We start from the raw sequence: 25006 nt of genomic DNA, 5'->3' as shown, positions 1-25006 counted from the left end.
CAAACCCGCCGGCAGGTCATCAACGCGCTTAAGTGATAAGCCTGTTAATGTGTTTGGTTCATGTGGAAGCAGCGGACTCATAGTGGTGTGTTTGGTTCCTGTGGCTGCACTGGGTGCAGTTCCTCCATTAAGATTCAAATATTTTGCTACGACAATGAGGGGCTCAGTGTTTGGAGACACTAGTGTACCTCGAGTTTGGTCTGGATGGTAACCGTTGTACAAATCGGTACTAAAATATTCTGGTGTTATAATTTCACGTGTTGTTGCTGTAAGAAAGCTTAAAATATCTCCTTGTTTTTATCGTAAGGATTTTCTTTGGGAACTGACGTTTTATGTTTTCTTAATGTTTTATTTTTAATCAAACTAATCGGATAACATGTTCAAATAACGTCAAACCTGGAAAAAAAACATCAACAGGTATAGAAAGGATGTGGATGAAACGAGTGATCTTTGGTGAGAGATTAAGCGACTTCTGCTGGAGACTATGATAAAAATATGTTTTTAATGATGCTAATATTGATAAACAACAAGATGCAATAGACGACCTTCATTCTCAGAAAATGAATATCTAATATTGATATTTAAAAAACCGAGCTTGTGCCTCTGAAATCATGTTTATAAAGCAGATGATCTGTCAATGAGAATAAAATGATTGTTGTTTAAACTCGTCACCAGCACGCACAGTTTACGCGCGGACGTCGGTTGCGTCAAAACTTTCCCGTCATGCTCCTCGCCAGCTCTTGACAAAAAGCTCGAGGAAGAGGAGGAGGGGGAGGAGGAGGAGGAGGCGGCTGCCGGCCGGTGGGGGTAGCCGATTCCCGGAGAGGAGACCTCTGTTGTCGGTCGCTCGGTGCCGCTTCGCCCGGGACGTGACGGCGGCCAGCAGGAGCGGCGGTAGCGGCATCCGCAGCGTGATGCCCGGTTCCCGATGCGGCGCGCGCCGCGGCCTGTGAGCGTGCGCGAGATTCTGCTGTCTGGGTCCGTCCGGACCCGCGACACCGCCAGGCGATGACAGCGGTTACAGCGACTCCGCAGGTGATGAGAGACCGGCTGCTGCTGGCTATCGACGGCCAGAGCAATGTGAGTGTGTCCGATACTTTTGTCCTCTTATTTAAAGGGAGTGGAAAGAGGCCGAGTCACTGTGAGAGGCACGGAGAGCCACCGAGTGGAGCGACTGGACCACTTCTGTATTACTGCTGGCGGACGTGGAGGCAGTGTTACCTGGCTGCTGCTGGACACCAACTTATGTTTGTTTAGGTGGAGGAGGACCGCAGACCTCACATAGGACGTTACTATAGACAAATCTGTCTTAAAATGTCCAGCCAATCGTGAAGGAGTTTGAGCCAGATAAAAACCCGCACGTAGATTTGATGACATTATCATTAATGATGTGATCACCACTGTGATATTGTCAAAGTAATATCTTCTGCATCAGTGATTCTCCCTCATACTATGAACAGTACCTTGAGCAAAAGCAAGCATAGGAGCTGAGATTTATATTGTCTTTATTAAATTACAAGACTTTCAGCACCCCTCAAAACACCAAAGCAAGTGATGAGAACTAAAGCGATCAGTGAAGACAAGACACATTGCACCCCCACTGAGCAAAATATTGAATATTCACTTATTAAATTAATTTAAAGGTAAACCCCCCCTCAGTCACAACAACCAGTTCAAAGCAGAGCTAACCAGCATTAGGTACACTTGTCAACGTTATATAGGTCTCCCTAACAATGCTAAACTAACTCTGTGTGTTGACAACAAAGGATTTCTAAAGAGGCGTTTGCATCTTTTTTTTCATCCTGACGGATGTTCAGGCAACTTTGCATCCCGTCTCAGTTCTTCATAGTGAGCCTGAAACCAGTACGAGAATATTGTTTTAACACATGCAGGTGCACACTTGAAAGTCTATTCAAATGATGTTTCTATGAAAGAGTTCCCTTCATTTGAATACACACCCACCACACACACACACACACACACACACACACACACACACACCGCTCTGTATTAGTTTAGTATACACTGCATCTCAAAACAAATCGCACAAATGATTTTCTGAGCACATCATTTGGGGGGAAAAAACACCTCCCGTAAAAACCAAGATATTCAGCTCAGGTTTACTTACGGCGGTTGACACACTCCCAATTCAAATGTCTTGTTGATCTCCAGGTTTGATCATTCTATTAATCATCCAATCCCTCGTAGAAATGGCAAAGCCACCAGCACGAGCCTCTACTGTGTTCTACAGCTGATAGGCTGTGTGTCCAGCATTTCGTTGGCTACAAACGCCCTCCATTACAGTTTGATTTAACCGTAGAATAGCATCCCAGAAGGAGCAGAGTTTGCCTTTGGATATATCACTCTTTATGTGGTGTGGTGCCCAGCATTGCATCAGACATGGAGCACAATTGGAATACAGAACACTGCAGATATGCTCAAACTCTTCACTCACAGTTTGATTTTATTCATGTGGCCTTTTACTAGGTATTTATTTACATGTGCTGCACTGGAATGAACCTTTTTCATTTCTTTGGGCTCTTTATTGTGACTATTCCATTTCTGTGGTTTATAAGATATATAAGATATAAGATATCCCTTTATTTATCTCGCATGTGGAGAAATTTGCATTCCATTTGAATTTGAATCCATTAAACTGAAAACAATCATAATAGCTTTATATGTGAAGCCCTTTTTAAATCCATGGTTACAAAGTGCCTGGACAGTGAACATATTCAGAAAAGAGTTAAAGATCTTGTAATTAGGGAATAGCCTTATCATTAAAGGATTTAACACAAGTAACATCTTAAAATTATAATTATCATTTTTTAAATCACAGGGAACTGATGGCAGCACCAAGGGCTGTGTTCAGTTCTGCCGGTGCCTTTCTACATTAATGTGAAATAATAACCGATTAAAGGGAGTTACATTATCTAATTTAGATCAAATAAAATCAAGCGTTATATTTTTCAAATCAGCGGAACTAAGAAATCATGTGATTCTTTGTGAAAGTCTCAGCAGTAATAGTACTGAATAAGACTGCACAATCATGGCGACTACAAAGATTTGCATCAGGCACACCGAGGTTGCGGTGGTATTTTTGAAAACGACCCGAGAGTATCAGAAAGACATGGGACAGTTTAGGCAAGTTTAACTGATGATTTCACCATCAGTTTCTGTTCAGGTTTTCTGTTCAAAAAAAGTTCAACATCCAATTCCTGATGTTAGGAACACAGTGTGAAAAGAAGGTTCTAGCCATTGTCCCAAGTTTCAGTGGGATATTAAATAGTAAATCATGTGTATAACCATCAAAATCAATGTTTGCCTAAAATATATCCAAAGGGAAGAATGTACTATATATCGTGAAAAAATAACAGGCTCAAAATTGAATTGAACAATTTGGGGGTCTGATGTTGATGTATTTGTGCTTTTGGTTTTGTTTGAACATATAATGTAGCATTTTCTATTTTTGGACCAAGTTTTACCAACCAAACGTTAATCTGATGTGGTCAATTTTAGCTTGTCCAACAGTGTGTTGCAGTTCAGAGTGACAAAAGTCATAAAAAATTGTTTGGCATTGAGGCAGGAAGATGAGCGAAGATGTCGGCATCCGCTTCTTTAATGTCCGTGCTGATAAAAAGCACCATCGCAAAACAATCTCTCAGGATTATGATGCATGTCTCGTCTTTTCAGCAGATATGCAACATGGTGGCTGTAATGGAGGTGATCTCGTTTTTGGAGAAATACCCAATCACCAAAGAGGCGCTGGAAGTAGGTCATGTTTACATGTGCTTTAGAAATGTAATATCGATCATTTATTAAGTCTTTTGTTAATCAAATATTCCATCTTGTCAAAGGAAACCCGTCTTGGCAAGCTCATTAACGATGTCCGGAAGAAAACCAAGAACGAGGACCTTGCGAAACGGGCCAAGAAGCTCCTGAGGAACTGGCAGAAGCTAATTGAACCAGTGAAAGGGGACGTGTTCTCCAACGGGCACGCTGCTGCATCATGGTCTTCCAAAGGCGGCGCTCATTCCTGTATCTCCGCTGCAGCTGCCACGCTCACATCTGGTAAGAAGGGTCCCGAGTTGAAAAGCAGAAATGACTTCAACAACTGCAACCCAAGAGTGGAAAAACCAAGCAGCAGGAAACGTAAGGGAGACCAGACAGGACAGCTCGTACCGGCCAAGATTTCTCACACAACTCTCAACGACAAGACGCAGAACGCCAGCTTGCTCATAACCAACGGCAACGGTGTTGGCTCTGAAACCTTTACGGATACTCGGGCACATCTGCTTTCAAACAGAGACATTTCTGAGCCTTTGGACAAGGAGATTTCTGAGCCTTTAGACGGCGAGAGACTAAGTAAAATACCTATCAATCCTGTGAAACCTCATCCAAGTGCCCTGGGATGCAACAAGCCCCCCAGGGGTTCCTCTTCCCTCAAAACATCAGCTCTGCTGCAGCAGCAGGCCCGACGGGAGCAAACTGCCGGCGGGATGCGTTGTCCACCACGGAGCCCACGCTTTTCCTTGCACAGTCCACAGACTTCAAAACCAGAAGCAGGTATTAAACAATCTCCACCCCAAGCACATAGTATTTCCAGCACCAGTGTGAGGTCCGGGACTGCGGACACCTCCGGGCTACAGCGGTCTCCTCAGCCTTTCAGTGGCTCAGTTCAGGGTTTTCACGCCGACGGTTCTCGGCCGCCGGAACTGGACTCTCAAAGCCGGCTCCCCAGTGCGCCTCTTCACAAGTCGGCCGCCTCAGCTTGCAGTGACACAATCAGTTTTGAAGACGAGGGTCCCGCGAGCAATACAGGGAAAAGGAAAAGAACAAAGTACAGGTCTAAGGATTATGTGGTCAATCTAGATGGGCAGACTGTAGAAGATTGCACTAAACCAGTCAGATTAAAAGACAGGAGACTTCCATATGATCCGTTGACAGGGAAAATTGAGACCTCCATTCAAAAGGAGTCTTTCCAGGAGGAGGAGGTGAAATTAGCCCACAGATCTGAACTCCAGTGGTCCGAACAGTTGAAGAAGAGTCCTCCGGTTCCTCCCAGCCCGTTCCAGCAGACAGACTGGAAGGAGCTGTCGAGGAGTGAAATCATCCAGTCGTATCTCAGCCAACAAAGCAGTGTGCTCACGTCCTCGGGCGCTCACACCACCGGCGCTCACTTTTTCATGACGGAGTTCTTGAAAAAAGAAGAGCACAGGAAAAAGGACGTCAAGAAAACCCACGTGTTGGTATCCGACAGCCAGCCCGGGGAATTACCAGGCGTTTGCAGAGAGGTGACCACTGATGACTTGAGTAGATTACACATGCAACATTGGCCCGGGGTGAATGGCTGCTACGATACGAAGGGGAGCTGGTATGACTGGACGGAGTGCATTTCCTTAGACCCACACGGGGATGAGAGCAGACTGAACATACTGCCCTACGTCTGCCTGGACTGAGCCTGAACTCGGTTCTGAAAAGGAATTTTCCACCCCGGATGTGTAACTGCTGCTGTTTTAAACTTCTGCTGGAAATGGAGTAAGTGTATTGCCCGCTCTAATGTGTGGTAGAGTGGAGGGGAGGTAACCAGTGTTTTTATACGTTTGTTAACATTGCGTGAGAGGGAAGGGAATAGGCTATGCATTTTCTAATCCATTAATTATTAGTGTTTAAGAAATGTGAATATCAGACAGAGCAGGGGTTCTATTGAGGCGCTGCGAAGCCTTGCTGTTCATTTCCTAGTTTATATACAATTAATTCATATTAAACTCTTTTTAAATAGTGTACACATTACTCTTTTAATGCAACTAATGTTTTTTTTTTCTTTTTCTGGCACCTATGCATGTTTAGTGCACTGTGCAGGACTTCAAAGACTCCATTGTAATTTCCCTTAGTTTCTATCTTGTCCATAAGACACTTTTAACATTTATCCCTTCACTTGTGTCAAATAACTCCCCAAAATCTATATTGCCGTATTTTCAACCTGTAAGAAAGTGTCTAGTGTCTGACAAGTCATCCTGCACTCTAGAGCTGCATTTGTATCTTGTCTTGAACTTAGAATGAGGAAATTCTAAGTTCAAGACAAATGCAAATACAGTTTTGAAAGTGTCTGCGCCAACACCAGCGCCGGCTTTCCGTTTCCACACAAAGTGACGGAGCTGTGCGGCGCACATCTAGCCAGTGTCCTGACTGAAAATATCAATCAAATCTGGAAAATGTCTTTTCACTGGATATATGTAATTTTGTGGAAATTAATTGTCACTAAGACATTGTTTGACTGGGTTCTTCATTACAGTTTACATGTTTTGTACAGACAGCTGAGATTCAATTTTTATAACCCAGTCGTCATGACATGACTGAAACTAATGCCCAGCAGCATTTTAGTGGTTAAATCTGGATTAAAAGCAATTTTAAATTGGACAACGTTCATATTAACAACTTGCTGTGTTACCATGTTTATCAAAGCTATTGTCATAGCAGTTCTTCCAATGTTACATGCCCGCATGAAATGGTGACTTTTAGCAGCAAGAAAAGCTGACGTCGGTTTTCAGGCATTTTTCTTTTTTTTTTTTTCTTTACCGTTTCTGCTCTTATAAAGTAAAATGAAACTGTTGGAAATGAGAGCCGTTTGTGAAGAGATCAGAAGAAAATAAAGCTGGTTTAGCTTAAAGCTTATAAAAACCCACACCAGCTCATGAAGAAAGGTTTTACACATGTTTTAATGACATGAAACCGTCTTTTGTTCAATTTCTTTGTTTATAGTTTGTTCCATTAAGGAGCATTGACTTGCCATCTTCTCCTCAAAGTTCATATGTTACACAGGCAGGGGAAATGCGATTCAAAATTGTGCATGTTATGATTGTGTTGAATTGGAGTTTTTCCCTGAACTGTGTGTTTGGGTTATTTTAATATGAAGTGAAACTGCAGAATAGCTGACATCTTTGTACTGTCCAGAGGAGGAGGAACATACATTTACATTACGGATGAAGTACTTCATAGCATTCCTTTAGATATTGTTTGCCTTATGGAAACCCCTGTGTTTTCTCTGAAGACAGAGCCTTAGTGAATGTACAGAGCTCAGCCTTTTGTGTTCAGTTGAATGCAAAAGAACATATTTGCTACCTAAGTCCTCTACATGGACATGTTGATTATGTGTTAATAAAAAAAACGGAAGGATTATCTGTGTTCTCTTCGATTGACTGGCTTGGTTTTTTTTTGATTATTACTTGTATTCGTAAGTGAAATGATTTGAGTTACAATTCAGATATACAACACAATTCCACTGGTAGAAGTTACTTTTACTGTGGACCTTAATCTAGATCTGATAAAAATGTTTGTTTAACATTTTGATAATTACACACAATGAACATTTCAATTATCAAAATGAAAAACTACAGTTGGTCACACACACCTGGTGCTGCCATTTTTATTTATTTTTTATTTTCTGGTGCTTAACAGACTTTGATGGCAAGAAGCACTTTAAAATTAAACTTGTCAGTTGTGAAACTAAAATTTGCAAGAAAGTAATTCAAAAAGAAAGATGGTAAATATACTGGGATGAATTTGCAAAATAATAAATACTGTAAATGATTATGGAAATTATGTAAAATCTATATATTGCAAATTGGAAGTCAGATATTTCAGTAATTCAAAATGTAACATTTTAGATTTTGTTTTGTCGGATTACAAGCTCTACAGGTGATTTGAATGAGGAAGACTTCAAGTCATTTAAAATTGTGCATTTAAATTTAAATGCCCTGTAAGATAGATTGTATATATTGCCATGACAATGTATGTATACAATTTATAAAAAAGAATCGCAGTATTAACGGTAATGCTTAATGTTATGCTATTAAGATTAAAAAGATAAATTTTGATGCTTAAAATCAAAATATGCTAAATCTGTCTATAAATACAAGCCACAATTGAATTCATGAAGCTAAACTAGCATATGTTTGAGATTTGTTACAGATGAACTGTAATGCTTCAGGTTTTGGACTTATTTTGGATAGTTACAAAATAACAGGATCTCAAAATATTTTCACAATTAATTGGTCTTTACGACTACAACGCGTAATACCAGCTTCATCCAGTAGGTGGCAATGTTGTAAGAAAGAAACAGCATGAAAGCTTTCTGGAAACCCGGAAGTTGATTATGATTATGATTATTATTGTATGTCTGACACCCAATCAATGATATTTTCATTGAATGGCAGGAACATGACACATTAATGTCTGTGGTTCCCCGGAAATAATAATTAACTGAAGCTGATAAACACATGACACCTGGCAAAATAAATAACGATAGACTGCATTGTTTTTAATATTTAAAAAAATCCGTTTATATTGATTTCATTGGGATATAAATGATTGGAAAATGTATTCCTTAGTGTGCCTGTTAAATTGACGTATCGGTCAAGTTTTGAGCCTTTGGACTGCAGGTCACAACCATGTGCGCACGTCCGTGTTCCTGTTTTATTGTGAAGCGCGAGCTCAGGGGAGGTGCGCTTCATTCAATGCCGGCGGTGTGACGGTAGCGGAGCAGCCTCCCTCCCCCAGTCCATCCAGACACACACTCCGCCGGTGACTCGTCACTCCGCTCTGGAAGATGGCTGCGGTGGAGCGGGTCCCGGTCAGGGAAGGGATCCGGATAGTTTCTCTGTGCTTCTGCTGGTACACGGTCAGCTCGGGGGGCAACGTGGTGAACAAAATCATCCTGAATGGATTCCCGTACCCGGTCACGGTTTCTCTGTTTCACATCATCTCCATCGTCGTCTTCCTCCCGCCGCTGCTGCGGGCTTGGGGAGTCCCCAAAACAGAACTGCCGAGCAGGTACTACCGCTGGTACATCCTGCCTCTCGCCTTCGGGAAGTACTTCGCGTCGGTGTCGGCTCACTTCAGCATATGGAAGGTGCCTGTTTCGTACGCGCACACCGGTGAGTACCGCCGCTCCTGGGGGGGATGAAGCGCGGCCACCTGGAGCCCGTCAGCCGGGGAAACTTGATGATGTGTCCCTGCAGTCAGCTGACGTTAGCTCCGCGGCTAACCCCCAACAGCTGGGGACGCGGACATTTAACTAGCGCGTGGGCCCCGTGTAGACCAGGCGGCCTGAAGGTCGCGAGCCTTCGTGAGGATTATTTGCTGAACTTTGGTGTTTTATTGACTGTAGTTAACCGCGGTTCTTCTCTCCGAGGGACTCTGGAGCGCCAGTTAGCCGCATAGCATGCTTAATTAGCCCTGTTGTCCAGCGGAGGAGGGGGAGGGTCCGACTCCTGAAGCTGCTTCCGAACTTTAATCTCGCCGCAGCTCCACGTTTTCACTAATTCTGCACAACGCGGAAATGGTGTCAGGTTCCCAGGTTACATTCTAACTAAATATAAATTACTCCGGATAATCCACCCTCTTCTCATTGGTAGGTCATGCAGTTTGAAACAGAGGCCCTACTATCGTTCACTTTTTAGATAAATATTTTCAGCCTTTTAGCAAAAAACGAAAAATGTCTTACATTTCCAAAGCATGGGAACTTTTAAACTCTTGAATACTCCACAAATTATTGCTCATTCACAAATTACTACTTGTTGTACTTTGGTCAAGCATCACATAAAAAAAAACACTCTTCTTATAACTTCAGACCAGATTTTTAAAGTGCAATTCTGGAAATTTAGTTTTATGGTCACCAGCCACTTCATTAAGCGCACCTATATTCAGTTTTATATTACAACATTTACAACATCGCCCATCTCATTGCAGTTTTACAGAGGAGAACGACACTCCCATTCAAACAAACAGGCGCCAGTGGAGAAGGGGAAAACACTGTCGAAGAAACTGCAGAATTAAACTCACATGGCAACTTTTCTGCTGCTGCCATAGGGGCTTGGGGATAGTGAAACAGAAAATGACAGAGAGCAAAACTCAAACATGTTGATATCAGACTCTGCCAATCATCAACTTCCACCTCCACAGTCAGAGATACTGCAGGAGGTTACAGGAAAAGAGCACAGTGGGGAGAGAGATCACATGATATGAATAGCATGCAATGGTGAAACGTGTACAATCCATTGTGATCCAGTGTAGCAGGTTTTCAATGAACCCTGACTTGGCAATGTTCAAGGTTGTTTAAAACCATCAGAGGTGTTTAGAATGAACAGAATGTTCATCTCTGAGTATGACTTGTGATGCATTTACAGCGTTCTGCTTTTGTTGTATTTGTTAACAGGGTAACCAGAATATTAAATACAAATATCATAATGTCCAGAATAACCCCACTGCAAACTACAACCCTGGGAATCAAAGTGGTGATTTAAACACTCGGATGACGTTAAGTGTACCAGAACAATGTCAATTTGTTCTAAAGTCAGTCTTTCCAAAATAATCTGTAATGATCACAGGATTGTAAAATCCTAATGAGCAGCTTTTTCAACTTAACGTCTTCCAAGCAAGATAAACTTTGTCATACCAAGAACTGGACCACTGGAGAAGCAGGGTTTCTTTTCTTTTTTTTTTTAATTGCAAAAAATCAGGTGTTGTCAGCTGAAGTCAGACAACATAATCATAGCATAAAACACAGTAGGAGTGGTTATTGGGCTTTATATACTGTATAGAGTTAACTATAATGACTGGAAATAAAAAGGCTTTATATGAAGACCGACTCCATTCATGCTGATGTCCCAATCTCACGAACTAGTGGAAATGCAAGCTGAGTGTTTCATGCATAACAGACTCGCACAACATTATTTATATAAACCCTGAAATCAATCCAAGAAGATCAGCTGGTGAATATATTCTTAGATCTGATCTTTTGGATATAGAATGACACCAATTGAATACTTGAAAGCTATTTAGAAATACTGATACTACAAAAACCATTTCATGCTGTATTTTACTTAAAAACGGAATGAAGTGCACATGTTTTTTTTTTTTTGTTTTCAGACACCCTTTGGGTCTTGGGATAAACCTTTATTGCTATAATACAGTTTTTGATGCTTCTCATTGGATCGTGAACAGTTTTCTCAAAATTGCTTACCAAGTTTCATATTATAGTTTGTAGTTACCCAGCAACATTCCAGTTGAGCTGATTGTAATCATCCTTAATTTTTCACTCATAGTTATCTAAAATAATGGTAAAACATTGTTTTCTTACACAACCACAAGTACAGAAAAAAATATGGTGATCACTAGCTATTTGTGTCTGTCCTTCGAGTGACAACTTTCAAAGTTACTCCGAACAGATTAAAACATTCATCCATCGTCTATACTGCTTTACCTTGTGCAGGGTCGCAGGGCGTTGGAGCCGATCCCACCTAAACATAGGGCGTGGATAGGGTACACCCTGAACAGGTCAAAATTTAAATATCTGAGTTAAAAAAACACTGGTGAATTCTTAGAACTTCTAGTCCTGCATTAAATTGTACTTTGTGTGCAGTTATTTGCTAAAGCTGCCTTGCAGCGCTGCACAGTCCACTTTGTGGCTGTATACAGTGCTGCAGTGTTTCTCTTTATGCTGAATGGTGACGGTCATCAAGCGCACCCTGAAATTCAGTGTGAAGAAGATCCAGCCTCTGATGTGGTCATATAGGTGGAACATCATCTCTTAAAACTAACAAACATTTGTGACTGTGGCAACAAGACACAGTGAAGGAATAAAATTAGACCTTTCTTTGCTGCTAGTTTCTCCTTACCGCCACAAGAATTCAGAACACTTTAAGTGGAACTATTTGTCTACTTGTAGGCCTTTTAAATGCTATTAAAATGCTATTTAAAATGCAATTTTGAACACGCAGCCAATACTATTCAGTCTTTTTAGTTTAGTGATCAGCTTCTTGCCTTGTGCCGACACCAGTCCAAATGGTTTAGGCGTGTGGATCATTTTAATAACTTTGTTTGACACTACTGTTGTGTACTATTCCCACCCTGTAATCCGGATGCACATCAGGATGAGTGTAATAGAACGTCACTCTTCATCAAATCTAAGCAACGCTGCAGTGGCGTGTAAATGCCTAAGTGACAAGTTGAATGTTTGCAGAGGGTGGATCTGACTGATATCAAAGCTGTAAATCGTTTCGACTTTTGTCATTAAGTTTGTGCTTTCTGCTGTTAAATAACATTTGTTACGTGTGTGTGTATATATATATATATATATATATATATATATAAGGGAAACGGAATGATTTGATTTTGCTTTTCTCTTCACAGTCAAAGCAACAATGCCAATATGGGTTGTGTTGTTGTCAAGAATTATCATGAGGGAGAAGCAAACCACGAAGGTGAGTTGGTGAAACGCGGCACAACGCTCACTTTGTTTCAGTCCCCGTGTCCGAGACTCAGCAGTGGTGATGTGGCACACCACTGCATCTCTTGTTACAGCCTTCTGTGTCATACCTTTGTACTTCAAGTAGATGAAACGTTCTGTGACACGGTTGTAGTTTAGAAATGCGAACTTTTTGACACAAACAGCCCACATTTAAATACTAAGTTCCCACAATAACCTCTTTTGTCAGCACAGGAACAGAGATCAGTGTGATGGATGTTCCTCATGTTTTCATCATACATGGCAAACCTGCTCGGTTTGCTGGAGGTTGAACTTTTGTCGACCAGTTAAGTTGGTTAGATGACGCATAAAGGAAAAATATATCTCACGTCAGCCCTGGAGGTGTGCACAGGCTCTTTGTTTTTTGTACGCTGACATCTTCCATCTTAAAATATTTGCATGCATCCAGGCTGAGCAATTCTAGTTTAACACGTCCAGAGAATATGAATCGAGTAGAAATAGTTTATTCATCCCAGAGGCAAATTCTTTTACAGCGTTGCTCCACACAGAATAGATTATAATAGAGTTTTCAAAAATCTAATAAGTCCGAAAAAGAATTGAATATCAATGTACAAGACTTAACAGTGACTAATAAATGCACGAAAGAATGTATTAACAGCGAAACATAGCAAACACTATTTACAGGGAAGATTCATTGAGTCGATAGCCACAGGAGTGAAGGAGTGACTCTCTGCAGAGCGCTTTGGTGGAATGGGTCTGTTACTGAAGGAGCTCCTGCAGTTAACCAAGACTTTATAGAGGGGGAGAGTCGTCATTCAGGATAGACGTTGGTTTGGACCAGATCCTCCTCTCTGACACCACCTGCACAGTGTCCATCTCCACCCCCCACCACGTCATTGGTCTTTCTGATGGGTATATTGAGCCAGTTGGCATCGGCCACCCTCCCGCCTGCTGCCCCAGCATTCAACAGCATAGACTCATAGAAGACCTTCATCAAAGTGCGACTGATGTTGAAGGACCTCAGCCACCTCAAAAAGTAGAGACAGTTTTTCCGCTGTGAGACGAGAGCGCTAACCAACGTCTCACCATGTGGCCCTCACTGCATATCGGGAAAATGTATTGAATTAAAACGGTCAGTGTCTTTGGTCTTGACTCTAAATCAGTGGTCCTACGTTGCACTGAGGTTCAAGGACGATTGTTGTCATGCTCTTGCAACCAAAGACAACCTGTGATACAATTCTGACAATGTCAGTAAGTCGGGGTGATCATCTCAGTTTGACTGATGCTGTGACCTACGTCAACTAACTAACCAATAGAAATGCAGTATGAAATGACTTATCAACGCGACGCTGGCGCTAAACCCAAATAGATGCTTTGCAGCTACAATGGTGAAACACATGAAAAAAAAGTATGTGGGATTAAACAAAGAAGACAGCCTAGTGCAGTTTAGTCTTTTTGAGGGATTTCTCTCCAAACAAATAAATGCCACAAAGGTGAGGGCTCCGTTCATGTTTTGCTAATATCTTTTTCGTGTATAGGTGGCGCACACTTATGACTCTTTATTCTTGCACAATCACATCAACTCGCATACATCGTAGGCTGCGATTCAACTTAGGTTTTCATTGTGCAATCTGCTCACAGCACACTTCAAGTCCTGCCCAAAGTTATTAGACTCATGTGGTACAGTGGAAACCTATAAGATTGTTAAAATCGCAGTTTGTAGCCGGCCTAAAATATAGATTTTTCTCTGCACATGATTAATAAACTGCAAGAAATCGGTATCGTATCATGGATGCACGTGAAAACGGCAATGTCTCAGATTGTGAAAGATGACATAGTTCAATATGAAAAGATAGTTTTCTTTTACTGTTGAGAGATGATTTACCTGTTTTCTGGTTAAAGAGGAATGAGCATGACAAATATTTCACAGCTCCTAACTGCTGTGTATATATATGTAGTATTTGTCTTTATACACTGTGCTACATAATCCATTCATGTACGACACACTCTTTTCTCACACTGCTGCTCTTCCTTACCAAGCAAAAAAAAAAAAAGGGGCGACCTGGACAGTGTCTAGTCGCTGTTGAAGAAACTTTATTTCACTGTAGAAATCCGTCACGTCTTCTGCGTCAAACTAAAAGTTCACAGTGTTTCACACTGTCTGCATTGCTGAACAGTTTCCCCCTCTTGTCTGTGGAACTGTGTTTGCTAAATACGCATAAAAAAACCCCTCTGAGTCTCGCATCACCTCGTCATGTTTACTTTACAGCTCAGTGTTCAGACAGGCTGGGCAGCGCCGACAGCCCAGGTGTCACTTCTTTATGTCTCTGCCTGGTGATGGGAGGGTCTGGGGTTGTCCATCGGTAGATCCCATTCTCAATGTAATATCTGCCTCTTGCCTCAAGGAAACTTGTTGAAACGATCTAATTAGTTTTCAATTCCAAAAGGTCACTGTGGTCACACATTTGGCCCCCTTTTGTGAAAACCATATCTCTGAAAAGCATTTAGTAATAAGAACATTCTTATTAGATTGCTCAGTCCCTCTTTGTCTGTTTTGAGGACGGACAGTCATACCAGTTGTAAATTTGCTGTTTAATTGAGACGAACAATTCAGTGCTTAATTGTAGTTCTTAACGTGGTTAATTTTTTTCCAGAACAATGGGTTAAATGGTAGGCTGCTTTTATATTGGAGGAATTTCACATCGCATTTATGGCCTATAAAAAACAATAAGCTGCTAAACATTTGACTAAATGGTCTTTTAATACATTTGGATCATGTCCAACTGTCCTTTATTGGCAAAGATGGGCCTACAGGATGAATTCTAAAGAAGTCAGATCACCTGAAATGGGGCCAGAAATGTAGGTCTATACAAAAATAGCAGAGGTTATATGTGGTGGAGATAGGCAGCTGCCTTGTATTTATCCTAAAACATTGGTATTTGTATGACAGAGAGCAGTGGGATCAATTAATCATGTGTGTACTCAAGATAATCTGTAACTTTTTAACAGGAGTGCATTGAATCAATTCCTCCTGGGAGCTGCTCCCTTTTAGTGAATCATGTTTGATCGTCAGCCAAGTCATTACAAAAGCCACTGGTGCCGTCTCACAACTGGTACAGCAAGTATTGAAAGTGCTATTTCCTCTTTGAGGAATGGAGATAGTTTTTTTTAAGATTTAACTGTGCTTTTTTCTTTTTTTTTTTTGCTTCATTTGTTTTGTAATAATGTTCCTGTTTCAAAGATAATTGCACACATTGGCAGTTGAACATAAAGCGGCTAAAAGTTAGTACTCCGTCTTGTCTTTTCTCAGCTTTGCACTGAGTAGTAGGTTGATAGGAGGAATGGCACAAGTGGCTTTCATAACACATGCCAGTCTCTTGTCAATTCTCACTGCAACATTTTCAACATAGAAATTGATCCTGCATCTGCAGATAGTATTTTCTGCCGACATGAATTTCAAACTTAGACTGAACGGTCCAGCTGCAGCTGTAGAAGTAGTGTTGTTGTAGTTTGTGACTGGAAATGAAACTCAATCTCAAACTATTTAAATGCACCAGCACAGGTCCTGCTGGAAAGATTTTTGGCGAATTCCTTTTCTTTTTTCCTGTTGGTTTTTTGCCAAAGTATTTTTTGGACGGACTGACTGACACACAACCTGAGTATAGGTGAAGCAGATGTTTTAGCACAAACTTCTATGTAAAATATTCTCATGTTATTCTGGTTTCTATAATGTTAGTACTTCATGGGTTGTTGTTTTTTTTAAAGGAAGACGTTTGTGAACGTGGACATTTGGTGACCTTCGGTTTGTTGAAAAAGCTAATCTGCATGGTTTTACATGCAAAACCAGGAAACTTGGTACCAGTCAAGCAAAAATAAAACTAACATATAACTTTACACATCCTCTTGTTTTTGTTAGCTCTTAATAGGTGTTTGTAGGATTTTTACCTTTACACATATACTGTAGTACAATTACATTTTAAACGAAGAGAATTAATTAGTAACTTGATTTTAATCTAAAGCACTGTTGGTAGCAGGGATTAGTGTTTGAGTAATTTACTGTCCAGTGTATGTGATTATGTGTCTTGTCGTTTTCTTTGTGGCAGGTGTATGTATCCCTCATCCCCATCATCGGTGGAGTGCTGCTGGCCACAGTGACCGAGCTGTCCTTTGACGTTTCAGGACTGATCAGCGCTCTGGCTGCCACACTCTGCTTTTCTCTGCAGAACATCTTCTCCAAAAAGGTACAAAGTTTTCATCTTGAACTCGTCTACAAATATAATTTGTAAATCGTACCTGACTGTTGTTTATCAGTTTGGGTTATCTTTGGTGATCTCGCCGAAAATAACGTTCAAAGCGACAACTTTGACCATGACGAGGATTTCCTAGTGGTTTTATCAACAAATGGCAATAAATCGTGAAGCAGAAACCAGAAAAAAAAAAGACCTAAATCACTGAAATTTCTTTCAGAGACCTTATCCAGAAGAAACCAAACTTGCAGCTAACAGTTTCTTCAATTGTCAGCGGAAAGCCTAATTCAAATTATCTCTACACAACAAGACATAATCAGGCTGCATGATTTCAGATGTTTTCAGCTAAAATAACCTCTTACCTTTTTTTTCCCCAACTGCCAATTTAAAAATGTGACTAGATACATTTCCTGTGGGGTTTTTGTTTTTCTGTCTTTCTTTGTAATTGGTGTCTTCTTATTTTTTTTCTTTATAAAGGTGTTGCGTGACATAAAAATCCACCACCTGAGACTGCTCAACATCCTGGGTTTTAATGCTGTAATCTTCATGCTGCCCACCTGGGTTCTGGTGGACCTTTCTGTGTTTCTTGTAAATGGAGACCTGGTGAGTGGCAACCTGACATCTCTGTTACCAGGCTTGTTTCATCGACGGCACAATAATATGCACACACAACTGATAAAAATACCATAACATTATGAACCTTATTAGATGTTTCTGCATTCATTCAAAATAAAAAAAAACTCTTTGAATTGATTTTTGGAATTTTGTCAGCCCGTATGAAATAAAACAAAAGAAAAAAAAATCTGTGTTGAAATATTGTTGTATAATTTTTATTTTTTTATTTTCTTGACTTACAAGTTGAGATGATTAAAATAAAATGGCATGAAATATTTTGTTTATATGTAATCTGCCTTCCTTTGTTTTTATGGTGTTTTGGTTTTCATCTATTAGTTTTCTACATGAAATTGTCTTGATGTTCGTCAATGTTCTTGTTTCTCTTATGGATCATATGACTATCTGATTTTTTTTCTTATATATGTATATTTATATATATATATTTTTTAATAAACAAATGTTTTAATGTATCTGTGTGTTAACCCTTTAAGCTGAACTCTGCGACTCTAAAGCTTACATGCTGCTTTGTTTTCAGTCGGAGGTCTCTGAATGGACGGGCACCTTTGTCCTCCTGCTCATCAGCGGCTTCTGCAACTTTGCCCAGAATGTCATCGCGTTCAGCATTCTCAACCTCGTCAGCCCACTCAGCTACGCCGTCGCCAACGCCACCAAGAGGATCATGGTTATCAGCATCTCTCTGCTGATGTTGCGCAACCCGGTCACCCTCACAAACGTCCTCGGTATGATGACGGCCATCGTCGGAGTCTTCCTCTACAACAAGGTGAGTCAATCTGAGATCTAAACGTGGTGTTGATGAGAAAAGACAAAGTGCTTTACTTCACAAAGATATCGTCTGATGAAAACGTTCCTTAGACGAGCAAGAGCAAAAAAAAAAAAAAACTTGAAGCACCTTTCTACTGAGCTTGATGTGAATTATGAGTGGGCGGCACCAGGAGACCAGCAACCAGTCATTTAAAATCCATTTGCTGCTCTTCACTCTGCCAACAGGCCAAGTATGACGCTAACAAGCAGAAGAAGCTGCTGCCGGGCAACAAGCAGGACCTGATGTCCTTCGACAACCCGGCGCTGGACAAGATCCAGGCCAACGGGTCAGTGCCTTTCTCTCACAGCTCAGAGCAGCAGCACAGCTGGAACAATGTGCCGACCGACCACTTCCAGTACAGCCGGCAGGCCTACACGATGAACTCCAGCACCAACCACCAGTATGTGGTGTAGGGGAGGAGTCTGGCCTCACTCCGGGTCGCTGTCATAGACATTACTGTGTGTAGCCGCCCTCCCTGCAGCGGGACTTTGCCACCGACTCTAAACTCAAGACTGAAGGCAAGTGCTGTTTGTTCTGGGTCATAAGAACGAGACGAGTTGATCCTGATGGGCAGAGACGTGACCTCTCCCACACCCCTTCCTGTCTAAACTTCATCTTTGAGCAGCTCTGCTGTCCATCATTGTTCATTCATTACTTTGGTACCACCTGTATGGCACGGTTAGACCGAAAACAAAACTTTGACAAGCCACTTTCACAACAAGTTTGCGATGGATTAAGTCATTTTCTGCAGGCATAGAAATGTGCCCCAGCAGGTAGACGAGTGAAAGATGGTTTCATAAAAAATATCTCCTCGTTACCGACGGGAAATATTTGAGTTTTGTTTCCTAAACCTGCTATATATATATATATATATATTTTAATTTTTTTTCTTTAATAGTTTTGTTTATCTTCAAAAGAAAAAGATTGCGTCTGTGAACATTACTGTACAAATAATCAGGGGTCTGTTGTGTTAAAAGTTGTAACAAACTTAGTCTCATGAACGGCCTTAAAGTTTTCTTTGTTTTTGTTGGGTTCTTTTCTTTTCTTTGCTTGTTTTGTTTTTGTTTGGCATTTCTGGATAAAGATTTTTTTTCACGAGGCACTTGTAATGATGAGAAGATGATAAAATAGTAAGTAAACCTCAAAGTTTGAAGTTGGTGGGACTCGTGCGAACACATTATTTTCTATTATGGCATTTATAATTTGATCAGTACTTGTGCTTGTCGATGCCAGAGTCAGTTGGTTTGTTGTTTTAATCGAGACAAATGCATATCAACAACTTCTAATTTAATTGTCATTGAACTTAAAATGACACAATGACGATCACATGACTGTCAATGATTATTATCTCTGCATCAATGTTTAGAGATTACAGAAGATCTGTGATCGCCGTCTTCCCCGATATCACATCTGCCCGCCCATAATGCATACGCACGATTAAAAAAATTACCCTTAAATTAAAACGAACAAATGTACTCCTGGCGTCAACAAGGAGCTCCTGTTTGTAAACATTTTGCACATGCAAGATCAGTAAAATTAAAATCGGACTTGTCGAGAAGCGTTTTTCAACTGAAAGTGAGCACAAAGTGTCCATTTTTCCAGAGTTTTAAGAGCGAGACCCCCACTGTATCAAGAAAGGTCAATGACCTCTTGCTCGCCAGTCTTTTTCCCCACCGAAATAGAGAAATTACAGTCGGATGTAAATGTTAAAATTTGATTCACTGAAACAACACATCCATGTGCAGTAGAACAGCTGCTGCCCTTTGTTTCATCTAATTATTCATAATGTAAAGAAAAAGTTTTTGCTATAATGTGGCTTCACAGAACTGATTTGAAACAAAACATCTTAATTGATTATTGATATTTGTTGAGTTGTGACGCCTCTGAGGCCGACTTTAAACTTTCTATCTTGTCAGGCGTTTTTCAGCCTGAACCAAAGCTGCTCGTGTTTCTGTTTGGCTTTCAAACGGAGGCTCTCGTCAGGTTTGCACATCATGAAACAGCCGAATGTGTTCTGCAGATTGTGACAGTCGGTCATCTACTCACTGACAACACTTGTGTCAGAAGGTCAGTTTAAGATGAGAAATGCATGAGATCAGAGTTTTGGTTTGCGATTAAAGAGCCAGCTGAAACTTCAGGTGGGATTACTTCATTATTGATTGCGGTGTTTAGAAGAAAATGATCTTTTATTTAAAGAATATATATTTTTCACACTTGTTTCTCTTGTTGATGGACCTCATCATCTCAAGATGCAATATAAAGGGTGTAATTATCAGCGACGACAGCATCGAGCATAAGGTGGAGTGTTTATGGTTGTTTTATCAGCTGCAATCCCTCATCGGGGATTTGTGGTCAAATTTTGATGACGTGACTTCATTTGTTTTAACATTTGAGCACTGTCATAGTATTTCAGTATAAAAAAAACAAAACCAAGAGGACGGTCAATGAGCTCGGAGGGTTTAGTTAACTCCTCGGAGACGAGCCAGTTTCACAAACAATTCCGTTTACCTCTTCGTGATCATATTGAATCATTTTAGGAGCTTTGTCTCTAACTGACCAGGCTATTAATAATGACTCAGCTGTATTTTACTTCAACGGGCTTCAGATGTTTACCCTTGCTGTGAATCGTGTGTCGACTTCTGCACACTTTGTGGCTGTAGTGTGTTTTGTCCTTTTTAAGATGCAGAGTTGTCGTACAGACACCGCAGCTTAAAGGACGGATCACTGAAAACCTCTCTGACATGGTATTGACATTACTAGAACAATTCAGCTCAGAAAGCCTCGACCCGGTGGTGTGAGTGTTACAAGTTGTTGCAGAAGCGGTTGAGATGAAACCCTTCTCTGCTGCTTTGCTTTCAGAGCTGCACGTTTTTGCACATGTTTGCTTTTACCTTCTGATTCTTGTTGAAGCGCCACTGATCGGCTGAGACACGAGGTGAGATCACGTCAACAGCAGATACAGAGAACAAACCAGACTGTTGAGAAGAACAATGTCAGGAGCAGAGTTGGAGATGAGTGAAGATCCTTTTTAAGGCGACGAACTCATCAGAGTCTCTACAAAGAGCCAGAAGTCTTGCACTAAGACCAGAGGCACGCCCGTCACCTCGATTCTAATGCTTTCACCTTTACATATTCGAAACGGCTTTGTTTTGGTTTTCTGAAGTCTTGAGCATTCGAAAGTAAAATATCTCTCGTTATCACCTCTTGATCGTCAACGGTTCGTAGATTTTAAGATTGGAATCTTCCTCGCTTCAATGTCGGTTAGATCTTGTTAGAAACTTGCACATCAGAGGAGAGGATTTCTTCGAGACGTTAGGCCTCAGTGTTAGTGCTATGACTGTGGCTAGCTTTTTAATTAAAGTATGCTGCTATGGCAACTTATGCTGAGTGCTTAACCTGTCCCATAACGGGGTTATTTTCTGAAGCCCATTAGGCATTAAAGGCAACCTACGATCCAATCGGTTGTTTTTTTTTTTTTTTTTTACCGTATCATTCATTCTTTGACAATCCTGTGAATGTAGGTGGATTAACGGTCAGCGGCGTGTCTATGAGAGCGAGAATTTACAGAAAGGGGACAGAGCTCTTTGATTTTCTCATTAATTTCTTATATTTGATATTGGGGGGCTTTTGCAGAAGGACTGCAGTGAATCCACAATCTGCTGTGTCTGAAATAATGAGGCTAAAATGGTCATGTCGGAACAAATTTCAGAAATTTGACATGCGTCGTTATGAAGAGGAATTTATATTTTAATCCGGAGAATTTCTACCTTAACTCCTTCCATCTTTTGACTGCTGCAGTGGTTTTTGCTTCTTGTATGCTGCACTGTGGCAGCTCAGGGCTCCGAGCATGAGCAGTTAAGGTTCACCTCCACTAAGATGGGTATAATGCAGTAAAGTAATTCCAACAAGAGATCAATAAAGTAATGCTCTCTTCCTCCTTTTTCTTTAAGAAGCCAACAGCCAGCATTTTGTGGATCCACAAGGGTGCGTTGGAAGAGCCTGGGTTCAGTCATGGAGTTAATAACCTTCTTCGTTAATCCCATTTTTCTAGATTGTGGCTTCCTGGTTAAGTGAAGCCAAATAACAAGAGGTCCTCTTAGTAGTACAGGCTCCGTTTTGGCAAAGACGGTCATCAAAAATCCGACTAACTCTACATCCACATTGGACAGTTCAATAAAGACTCATTAAGAAGAGCAAAGGAACGTCTGTTTTAAAATATTGTGATTGTATGAGTTCTGAAAAATGTATCATTTTAAATGTGTTTCAGTTTATGTCAACAGTCCCACCCTGGGAAACGGCGTCCAAACTGAAACCATCCAACTAATATTCTACATCCCATCATGGTTTAAAGGTCTTTTTCACATGCGTTTTGCTGTCTAGTTTTGCTTGTCTTAAAGAAATCTACAATCAAATTCTGATCTTTCGATGCTGGTGGACTAAAGTTCTGAACTTCTGCCAGCATTGAAGAGCAAATAATGTTTGTTTATTCTGGCTATCAGCAGTGGCTGATTATAGTTCCCTCTTCAGTTTGGGCATTTTTTTTCCTCCCTCACATCCTTGCTGATGTTGCCAAAAGCAAACCGTAAACTCTTTGATGCCGGTGCACCACAGGACAGAGGCCTTGTTAGCAGTGGACGAAATGGGAAATCCATCGACGACTACACGTAGAACACACCGTCTGTTTTTCACTTTCTTGGTGAGCTAACTGGGAGAAAATGTGGAGAATGGTTGGTTTAGATGTTGACTCTCTGTTGTACAGCTTCTCACTGGGATGTAAATGTTTAAAATATGTGTGCAGAAAAGGGGGAAATACTTTGTAAGACTTGTACAATTATTATTTTTGTGTGTCATTAATGGATCTTGAGAGAGTTTTTACTTAACCAATGTTTATAGATTTTTATTTATGGTGTCCATGTTCAAAAATGTTGTACAGAGGTGCTGCTATGCACAGTCTTGTCTGCTCATGTTTAGTAAATGCTATTTTTAAATGTCTGGCGAAAAATAAATGCATCATGGGGTACTGAGTATGCTGGATGTTTTTTCTTGCTGTATGAAATGGTCAGAATCGCAAGAGGCGCTCAGGTTCTACATGTAACCTGATACTAATACAGCAGTATTCGTATACTGGAAATCTACGCTGGGAATCTACATCTGTGTTGGAGGATTTTCACTTTGCTGATTATCGCAGTAAGTTAAGTTTCTCTGCAAGAGTGCTGTTGTATTCAGTGCTATATAAATAGTTTAATTGATTTAAGTACACCGACATGCAAGAGAAAACTAGCAGGCTGTCAGGTTGTGACTTAAACCGGATTTAAAATAAGTGACCGAGGCAAACGAGATCAACAGATTTTAGAGAAAGTGTTTTCAGAAAATTCTTTGAATCTTCTGGCCCATGAAATTGACCGAGGAGGATCTACACAGACGGACAAAAAGGAGTTGCAAACCAAGGCATGAAGAGAAGTTGGTTGAATACAACAGTGTGAAATGCTGGTCATCCTCCCCATACTGTAAATCAAAGGACAACTGGGTCTTCTTAAGATGGTCAAAGTAATTAGTACTGAAGAAGAAAAGATACTGTAATGGATATCCCGTCATCTATTTACATTAAAACCAATTTAGATGCACCTAACAAGGTGATATACATGCTCCCAAGATAAACTCATTTTATGGCTTTTCTTGTAACAGTGGCAGTGTCGCATCACAAGCAAATGCCTGAGTTTGAGTCCATACCAGCATCCTTCTCTGTGCAGTTTCCATATTCTCCCTCTTCCTGTGTAGCTTTACTCAAGATCCCCTGATTCTTTCGCTCTCACTCTGGAGACATAGATGGAAGGTTGAGTGGTCTCACTGGAGCTTCTGGTGACGTCTGCAGGGTGTCTGTCTTCAGCCGTCATCCGCTGGGATTGGCTCCAGCCCCTTACTGTATGTTGGATACCACAGTACAGAAGATGGATGCAAGGACCTGATCGTGAAACAATTTATCAGCTTCACTGGACAACAAGAGGAGCCAGGTTCACTTCCCAAAATGGTTTTATATGCAGAGCTTGCATTATGTTTCTGTGCCTACATAGATTATCTCCAGTTAGCTCAAAAGATAAATTGTTTTTTTTTAATCCGCTGGTTTTCCATTAGTTAGTTGTAGAGAGCCTTATGTTAATCAGTATGTGATCCAACCCTGATTTGGAGTCGATAGATGATGTAATCTGGGAGTTATTGAGCTAAATTATTAGTACCATTACAATCTAATGGAAAGAGCTGTATCTTAATCAGCCTGCATAGTTATGCGATCTTCCACTGATTTGGAGTCAGTAGGCGATATAAGAGCTGTTGAGCAAAAATACAGTATTTTTCATAAAAGGCGGAATATAATTTATAACAATTAAAAGCATGTGCGTCCGAACAAGTGTGTATAGTTCAGTGTTAATTTCGTCGACTAAGACTAACGAAAAATATTAATCAACTAACCTTTTTCACGGACGAAGACTGAATAAAAACTAAATAAAAAGAAAGAGACGGTCTTGACATAGTCAACGAATCAAAACAAGACGAAAATGTTAGGGCGGGACGAACAGACAAAAGATCCAATCAGAGCTGCTCTCATTGCGGGGCAAGTTGTGAAGACAGCCAATCAGAGCGAAGCTCAGAGGGCAGGTGGCTGTAAGTGAAAGCAGCTGAGACTTTTAAGAGACGTCTAAACTTTACACATTTTGCAGGACGTCTACGCATCAGTTACATTGATTACATTATATTAATATTGTGTAAAGTTGCAGTCTTAGTTACACAGCTTTGCTTGATTCCAGTTTACTTTCAGTATCACTTTACGTTCGCTCGTTAAGCACTAGAAGAAGGTGTGTTGCCGTGCAGCAGCAGCAGCAGCAGGTCACAAACTACTGGAATGACATCTGGCCACACGTCACACGTGACAACCAGGACAAGAAGACCGTCTGTAAACAGTGTGGAGCAGAAATCACTGGGAAAACTCCACCAAGCTCAAGCGGCACTGACAGACTTCTCATCCAGAATTACATGTGAAGGTAAACACACACGCTGAGG

The 25006-nt window shown here is 40.8% G+C and overlaps 2 protein-coding genes across 6 annotated transcripts; both read left to right on the top strand.

Annotated features, from left to right (window-relative positions):
- The first annotated feature begins 739 nt into the window (after window positions 1-739).
- LOC308115373 (mediator of RNA polymerase II transcription subunit 26) lies at window positions 740-7188 on the top strand. 4 transcript variants are annotated; one of them, XM_080472822.1, is made up of 3 exons: window positions 740-1080; window positions 3697-3771; window positions 3858-7188. In XM_080472822.1, the coding sequence occupies exons 1-3, from the start codon at window positions 1009-1011 to the stop codon at window positions 5457-5459; spliced, it is 1749 nt and encodes a 582-aa protein (XP_080328948.1). In that variant the 5' UTR covers window positions 740-1008; the 3' UTR covers window positions 5460-7188. The 4 variants fall into 4 exon arrangements, with proteins under 4 accessions (XP_080328948.1, XP_080328947.1, XP_080328950.1 ...); XM_080472821.1 differs by having other exon boundaries at window positions 817-1080; window positions 3694-3771; XM_080472824.1 differs by lacking the exon at window positions 740-1080 and adding an exon at window positions 1124-1257 and having other exon boundaries at window positions 3694-3771.
- A 1323-nt stretch (window positions 7189-8511) lies between these two features.
- Window positions 8512-22978, top strand: slc35e1 (solute carrier family 35 member E1). Of its 2 annotated transcripts, XM_080473979.1 has the most exons (7): window positions 8512-8936; window positions 12193-12263; window positions 16372-16509; window positions 16993-17118; window positions 17666-17911; window positions 18139-18239; window positions 22221-22978. In XM_080473979.1, the coding sequence occupies exons 1-7, from the start codon at window positions 8609-8611 to the stop codon at window positions 22261-22263; spliced, it is 1053 nt and encodes a 350-aa protein (XP_080330105.1). In that variant the 5' UTR covers window positions 8512-8608; the 3' UTR covers window positions 22264-22978. The 2 variants fall into 2 exon arrangements, with proteins under 2 accessions (XP_080330105.1, XP_080330104.1); XM_080473978.1 differs by lacking the exon at window positions 22221-22978 and having other exon boundaries at window positions 18139-18467.
- The last annotated feature ends 2028 nt before the right edge of the window (window positions 22979-25006 follow it).

Source organism: Lipophrys pholis (assembly GCF_963383615.2).
Source record: "Lipophrys pholis genome assembly, chromosome: 10".
Taxonomy (NCBI): Eukaryota; Metazoa; Chordata; class Actinopteri; order Blenniiformes; family Blenniidae; genus Lipophrys; species Lipophrys pholis.
The sequence above is the reverse complement of the archived record's forward strand: the minus strand, read 5'-3'. Positions and strand labels throughout refer to the sequence as shown.

Bases quoted from the DNA above. Each gene is read 5' to 3' on its own strand.
- slc35e1 (XM_080473978.1), top strand. From the start codon at position 8,609: ATGGCTGCGGTGGAGCGGGTCCCGGTCAGGGAAGGGATCCGGATAGTT. The intron at 12,264-16,371 runs GTGAGTTGGTGA...TCTTTGTGGCAG, and splicing joins GGGAGAAGCAAACCACGAAG to GTGTATGTATCCCTCATCCC. The intron at 17,119-17,665 runs GTGAGTGGCAAC...CTTTGTTTTCAG, and splicing joins TTCTTGTAAATGGAGACCTG to TCGGAGGTCTCTGAATGGAC.
- LOC308115373 (XM_080472821.1), top strand. From the start codon at position 1,009: ATGACAGCGGTTACAGCGACTCCGCAGGTGATGAGAGACCGGCTGCTG. The intron at 1,081-3,693 runs GTGAGTGTGTCC...TCGTCTTTTCAG, and splicing joins CTATCGACGGCCAGAGCAAT to CAGATATGCAACATGGTGGC. The intron at 3,772-3,857 runs GTAGGTCATGTT...ATCTTGTCAAAG, and splicing joins TCACCAAAGAGGCGCTGGAA to GAAACCCGTCTTGGCAAGCT.